The following is a 7776-nucleotide window of genomic DNA, read 5'->3' as shown; positions in this document are numbered from 1 at the left end:
TATGTGGCCATGTGGTGCTATCGTCTTGGGTATTAAATGTTATGTCCGTCATTTTAAAAAAAAATGTACTCTAAACGAGTGCAACGAAAGGTAGAAGAAATAACTGGAAACAAATGTATTATGTTTTCAATTTTTGTCTGTGAGAATTCTCTGAAGATGACTGGAATTCAGAGATAATAAAGCATACATTATTTGCCCATATACCTAAAACAATTGCAACAAATATGGAAAGACATTCTATTCAGGACAGTTAGTAAAAAGAGGATAACGTAGTAAAACGTGAGGCGAACTAACACTTAATACATTTATTTTATTTTCTAACAGAAATATATTATACTCACAAAAATATTTATGGATAACAACATAGTGCCAATTCAACAAGTCAGAACAGATCGATGTTACAGTCTCTTTTCTATGCAACACTCGGTAAAGCTATCACTTTGAAGCAAAAATTTATTCCCACATGGTAAATAATTTACTTGAAAAAATGTTTTTAGCAACATTAATTTCACTGGAAATGACTGTCACCTTGAGCTGATGGTTACATGATGCAGTGGAAATAGATTCTTGCATTTATTATGAACAGCTGCCATTTTCAGGTACACAATTACTTGCAATAAATATCCACTTCATAGTTTTCATCTCAGTGTCCGAATTACACTGTCTCTCGTTCTACGAGCTCGTACGCTAGCATACAGCACTTGTTCGTATGTACATGCGTTACTCACTCGACAAGGAACAGAAGTTCTCGTAGCCTACAGAATTTTATCACAGTAAACTGAACTGCAAGCTAGTACATCATTGGACGTCTGCCTCCTTGTATGCAGCCGCTTAGAAACCTTTGTACTGGAAAAATATCACACGATATTCACAGCTCATACGATAAAAAAAAACAGTGAAACGCTGCCTCAGTTAATCAATGTCCAATATGCAGGGTTCACCCAGCAACTGAACTGAATACAGGTTATCTCCAGGGCATGATTCCAGATATCTCAGCACTCTTCATGGTTCAGCAGTGACGAAACACTCGAACACGTTGAGATCAGTGAATATGTAGACACAGCCGCTACCATTAGTCTAAAGACCATGGCGATAGTCGTAATAATCCACAATCAATCAATTTATAATATGTCATATATATTCATCTCCTCGGAAGGATTAACATTTTTTTCATGGCCTGCTGAGGTACACAACCTGACAATACATCGACCAAAGTACTACATGTTTAACGTGGAACACTTGTTCTTGTCGTAGCATGTATATTGTGGCTCTATATGTATTTTCTTTGGCAGAAGCATTTATAAGCAATGCTTTTGCGTTAAGTACAAATATGCGTAATTATTTGTAGTGTACAAGAAATTTATTTACTACATAGCAAAATAAAACTAGTCCTGAAAAGATTTCATGCACTTTAAAACAGGCAACCTAACTTGATGAAGTGAAGTAGCTTTCCTTTAGTGCAGAAGGGTTAGCAAAGCAGTTATTAATCAGTGTAACACTAAATGTTTGTGGTAACTTCATCACGTCTAATACTGTATTATAAAATAAATTATGGTAAAGGTTAAGTGACAAGCTCATTCATTGAAAATATTTCGCAAAAGGTGTTATGTTAACTTCAGTAAGAGACTTCGTTCAAAACGGAGGTACATTTGCATATAAAAAAACTGATTGCAGTAATGATTGGTTTCCGCACCCATAATAATATTAAATAGCCTGTTGGGAGCGTTACTCCATCACTTGCCTACAGGTTATTGTTATCTGTCTTTGTAATCAGCGTAACATAGTGCCGTACTAATAATTTTCATGCAGTAAATGGTGAAATGGGCGAGCAATTACATTTCTTTAGGAACATAATCCTACCAAAATCAAGTATCAGCTGCGTGAAACATCTGGAGGTATTGTCACGAGTGAAGGAAAAGTGGTGGTATGGTGTTGTGACTTCAAGCAAGCCCGCTGAAATACTAATAATGAACAGAGAAGCAGTTTATCTGTAATGTAGACTGAAAATTACAACAATGCTCTCATGAGAGAAGAAATTCCTGTTCCTGATAAGCTATATTCCTCTGATATCCGAGAAGTATGTTGGGAAACGTTGAGAATTACGAATAAAACTCTTAGCTGTAGTAAACTGTGTTATTAATGGTACCGAAACAGCTCAAAGATGCACACACAACAGAAATAACTAAAAAATTGCCATGGGAGTCGTTTGATGATCCCCGCGTTACTTCTCATTTCGCTCTGCAAGTCTACCATCTCTTCCGACGACTCAAAGTGTTACTTAGGTTAACCATTTTCAGTGACATTGGGGACTGAAGTCTGAGAGCACGTACAGATGACATTCCAAGTAATTAAATGACAATTTCGATAAATTTTTTTGAAATAAGTTTGACAACAGTGATAAAGGTATAAAAACACTAGGATTGATGCATCTTGCAGGTATGATCTATATATATTGATCTTCACACTTCTGTAATATTTTTCTATTGCTTTTACGTCCCTGGTATGTTCTCATGATGTCTGACAATGGCATAAAGGCTGATACTGTCAGTCATAGTTAGGAACAATTGATGATTTTTAACAGCCTGTGTGGAATAATGATCTAATTTTAAACTGTTATTTTGTCTAAGGATCCAGAAGCAGCAACGGTATTTTTCAAAGAGCTAAATTGCGCAAGGAAAAGAAAACTGGTCATTGGTAAATACAGTTTATGACCAAACGATAATTTAGGAGAACATCTTGCAGGAAGGATCTACCAGACACCTCATGTGAAGCTCACAGAAATAATTCCTAAAATCAGTTTCCACCAAGAAACGGAAAAACTTTTTTTGCTGTTGCTACAGGCATTTCACGTAGTTGTGGTAGAGATAAATATGGAAGAATAACAATTGTTATTGATTTATCCTCTGAAGCTTCACCTCATGTGAAGCTCACAGAAATAATTCCTAAAATCAGTATCCACCAAGAAACGGAGAAATTATTTTTTGCTGTTGCTACAGGCATTTCACGTAGTTGTGGTGGAGATAAATATGGAAGAATATCAATTGGTAGTGATTTCTCCATCTTAAGCTTACTGTAGTTGATTAAGGAGGATTTTGCACCAGACACGTTTTGCTTTTGTTTACAAAGCATCTGCTGTGGTCATTCTGCAAACATGGATAGATGTTTGTATATCTTTGGTTGCTTTAGATTAAAAAGAGTACTTTTTTTTCAAATTTACGATGTTCCTGCACCTGTTTGACACATTTTGCAAACCACTGTTCTCCCCTGCACTCCAATTTTGTAAACAAAGTACTGTTTTTGATCTAAGAGAGTCCAAAAATATACAAATATGTATCAATATTTGCAGAATGACCACAGAAGATGCTTTATAGAGAAAAGCGGAATGCATGTGGTACAAAACACTCTTCAATTGTTTGCAGCGATCTTCAGATGAAGAACCAATAATAATTGATTTTAACAGCTGCTACGAAGATAGCCATGCAAACAAACATGTTATGGAAAAACATAAATAACAATGAATCTGAGAATGGATATGGGGTATGTAGGAACGCTCGCCTATCACCGGGTGATTGCTTTCTTGTCTTGGCCGGAGATTCTTGGGTTTTGGCAAGACGTTTTGTCACTGGTATGTTAGGATCACTAGCAGAGCTTGAGGTAAAGAAATACTTTCCAGGAGCAGTTTAATGGTCGGTTTTCTAAAATCAGTTTCCAACCAGCATCTGCTTGTTTGCGTCCTCGGGGGAGAGGTCGCACAGTCATGGCATGTATAGGAGATGAGAGAACATAAATAACACTGTGTGTCTGCTGTGTGCCCGGCAGCGATGTGGGAGGCGTATTCGGACACACGGCCGCGGTAGACGCGGGCTGCCGGTGACGTCATCAGCCGTAGGCCTCTGCGATCTCAAGGATGCTGGCGTAGGAACCGGAGACGAGGGCGGTGACCGCGAAGACGGCGATGAGCGCGTTCTTGAAGAGGTGCCACGAGGCCGGACCGACGCCTCGCTCCCATAGCGCCACCGTCTCGATGACGGCGGGCCACAGCAGACCGAGCGTCGAGTAGCAGACGGCGCCCACCAGCGAGATGACGGGGCCCAGGTTGGGCAGCGCCGCCGCCACCGCCACTGCAACAAAGCGAAAGGAGGGCGCTTCATGTAGTGGGCAGCAGCGAAGGACGGACTGACCTTGTGGTGACCGCGTAAGGACAGAGGAACAGCAAAGTAGTGCTCAAATTGCACACAGGACAAAGTTGTAGGGTATAGACAAGCTGATGAAGTGTGCAGGTACTGTCAGGCGGGTTGAAGAGATGAGATGGAGCCAAAAATCGGTGAAGTAGGCAATTCATATCAGGAATGGGGCTAGTATGAGACCCATGTTTAGGGTTATACGCATATGAAGTCAAGGCGCAACTGATAGGTCACAGCTACAGGCCCTAAGTAGTAGGGCAATGGTGGCATGGGCACACATTGTTCGTGTGGGTTGCGTACATCAAGGGCAAGCATACATTCAGAGTAAAACCTATTGTTATACTAATTGCTTAATGAACCCCTGGGACAGAACAAGGGGGATACAAGATGCAGACTATCACAGGCAAAAAGAGACAGCCTGCTCAGAATTGAGAGGACAGACAAGATAAGAAATGAACAGATTCTCCACAGATTTTTCAAGGAAAGAAATATGTGGAAGAAACTAAATAGAAGAAGGAATAGTGTGATAAGAAACGAGGGAATAGCTACCATGGTACTACGGTGAGCGGTTTGTCATAAAAATTATAGGGGCAGACAGAGATTGGGATATATACAACAAATAACTGATGTTCTTAGAATAACTTTTATCTGCTGCAGTAGCTGTTGTAGCTTGGATTAGAATTTCCTTTTATTATGATTTTTCACTACTGCACATTTTGACTGTGTAGCGATTTTCAAGAATATGGTTTAACTTCTTGAAAGAAAAAACTTTCCTATATTTGCTCTTACACATTTCCATCTTATTTTTATTTTGTTTACTTTGACATTTCTGGTGAGTAGCCATTTTCAGAACAAACACATCCATATCAGAAAACCTGTCTCGACAGGCTTTGGTCAAGGTTATACAAACGAGAGAAACAAAATCAGTATGATCCTAATTATTTTTTCTCATATGTATGCAGTTCCTTGAAAATGGCTTCACAGCAGAAACGCCGAAGAACCCAAAGCAACAATAAAATATAAATGAGTAAAGTCAACCCAGGAAACTTCTTTCTTTGAAGAAGTTCATCACAGCTGTTGCCCTGTTGTAACTAAATTATGTATAGATGTATTCGAGTTACTGTCAAAACTGACATTTGTCACATATTTTTAAAATGCGTTTGGTGGCCTGGGCCTACAAATAAAAAAAATTGAACCAAGTATTTTGAATACTTCTGGCATAATAAAAGAAGGTAGATTCTAATGTATGTTACATAAGTCAGTATGCAAGATTATTTCCCTGAAAAGATGGACCATGTGGTTATCAATAAAGTGCAACTACTCACAGAAGTCCAGTATGGCCTGTAATTATGGAAGAGAAATTTGGTAGATATGCTAGTGCGTTAATGCGGAACCGAGTTACATTGGAAAACATTAGTTCCAGTTTCTCCCGCCAGGTGCAAATCTAGCGCTGTGAAAGCAAGGAACACACATAGAAATTATTTTCTTGAACTACAGGTCCACAGCTTATATATGGTTTTTAAAGGATTTCATCTTGCTTCCAATTGATAGAATTTTGTTTTGCGATTTCAATTTCGGGATTAACCCATTTTCAGGCATCTACAAAACATAATACAACGACATGAGAACCCTTTGCAGTGGGATTAACAGTAGGTACACTTAGTTTTATAGCTGTACATTACATCTTCTTTTTTCTTTTTAAGATTCATGTATCGTACTTAACAGATTTTGACATACAGGCAGAGATAACAAAGTATTATACGATGTTGCGAGATGTCATATAAAATGTAAATCTTCATGTAGTGGACAACTACAAAACTATAATGATAACACCAACAGCATCCAGGAATCTTCAAATGTACATGCATAGGGTGGAGAAATGCAGATTAATGGAGATTCTAGAAGAAATTGAAAAAGAACAACCACAATTTGTACTCAGTGAATAAACAGACCTCAGAAATAAAAATTTCCTCGACCTTTTTAGACATTTACTGTATGTACTGTAAGTGCAAACTTGTAGTTGTGTTATTTCCCCAAGATTGGCGATCTTTTATAGAAGCTCGAAATTTAGCGATATGTTTTTATTAGGTTCCACAACGAAACTATGTTTCGAAACCTGGTAGACAATCCAAAGAGATTATGGTCGTATGTGAAGCATGTTAGCAGGAAGACACAATCAAAGCCTTCTCTGCACGGTAGCAATTGAGATACTATCGAAGATAGTGCTGCCAACGCAGAGTTACTACACACAGCGAGAATTCGAATCAAGAACACCTGCCAACATGAGTAACACAGAAGTTAATATCCTCAGAGTAGTGAAGCGACTTAAATTACTTAATAAAAGCAAGTCTTCTGGACCAGACTGTCTACAAATTGGTTTCTTTTCAGAGTATGCTGCTGCAATAGCTCTATATTTAACAATCATATACAACCGTTCGCTCGAAGAAAGATCCGTACCCAAAGACTGGAAAGTAGCACAGGTCACACTAATATTCAAGAAAGGTAGTAGGAGTAATCCACTAAATTACAAGCCCATATCATTAACGTCGATATGCAGCAGGATTTTGGAACATATATTGTGTTCGAACATTATGTATTAACTCGAAGAAAATGGTCTATTGACACACATTCAATATGGATTTAGAAAGCATCGTTCTTGTGAAACACAACTAGCTCTTTACTCGCATGAAATTTTGAGTGCTATTGATAAGGGATTTCAAATAGTTTCCGTATTCCTGGATTTCCAGAAGGCTTTTGACACTTTACCACACAAGCGGCTTGTAGTGAAATTGCGTGCTTATGGAATATTGTCTCAGTTATGTAACTGGATTCGTGATTTCCTGACAGAGAGGTCCCAGTTCGTAGTAAGTGAAGGAAAGTCCTCGATTAAAACACAAATGATTTCTAGCTTTCCTCAAGTTAGTGTTATAAGCCCTTTACTGTTTCTTATCTATGCTGGGGAACAAATCGGAGCAGCCATCTTAGGTTGTTTGCAGATGATGCTGTCGTTTACCATTAGCAAAGTCATCAGAACATCAAAACAAATTGCAAAACGGTTTAGAAAAGATACCTCTATGGTGCGAAAATTGGCAATTCACCATAAATAACGAAAAGTGTGAGGTCATCCACATGAGTGTTAAAAGGAACACGTTGAATTTCGGTTCCACGATAAATCAGCCAAATCTACGGGCCGTAAATTCAACTAAATACCTAGGAATTGCGATTGCGAACTACTTAAATTGGAAGAAACACATAAAAAATGTTGTGGGGAAGGCTAACCAAAGACTACGTTTTATTGGCAGGACACTTGAAAATGTAACAGATCTACTAAGGAGACTGCCTGCAGTACGGTTGTCCGTCCACTTTTAGAATACTGCTGCGCCGTGTGGGATCCTTACCAGAAAGGACTGACGGAGTACATCGAAAACGTTCAAAGAAGGGCAGCACGTTTTGTACTATCGCGAAATAGCGGAGAGAGTGTAACTGAATTGATACAGGATTTGGGGTGGACATTATTAAAATGGTTTTTCGTTGCGGAGCTATCTTCTCACGAAATTGCAATCACCAGATTTTTCCTCCAAACGCGAAAATA

At 38.7% G+C, this 7776-nt stretch overlaps 1 protein-coding gene across 2 annotated transcripts in view; it reads right to left on the bottom strand.

The window, feature by feature from the left end:
• Positions 1 to 235: 235 nt before the first annotated feature.
• The window catches only part of LOC126175094 (proton-coupled amino acid transporter-like protein pathetic), a 426893-nt gene continuing 419352 nt past the window's right edge, over positions 236 to 7776 (bottom strand). Inside the window, exon 10 of one of the 2 annotated variants that reach the window (XM_049921635.1) lies at positions 236 to 4121. In XM_049921635.1, the coding sequence (XP_049777592.1) occupies positions 3880 to 4121 (242 nt within the window). In that variant the 3' untranslated portion in view covers positions 236 to 3879. The remainder of the gene's footprint in view (positions 4122 to 7776) is intronic. The other variant, XM_049921636.1, reaches the window with a different exon arrangement.

The sequence above is a fragment of the Schistocerca cancellata genome, chromosome 3 (genome assembly GCF_023864275.1).
Source record: "Schistocerca cancellata isolate TAMUIC-IGC-003103 chromosome 3, iqSchCanc2.1, whole genome shotgun sequence".
In the NCBI taxonomy this organism is placed as follows: domain Eukaryota; kingdom Metazoa; phylum Arthropoda; class Insecta; order Orthoptera; family Acrididae; genus Schistocerca; species Schistocerca cancellata.
Note: the sequence above shows the minus strand (reverse complement) of the source record. Positions and strands in the feature narration are given on the sequence as shown.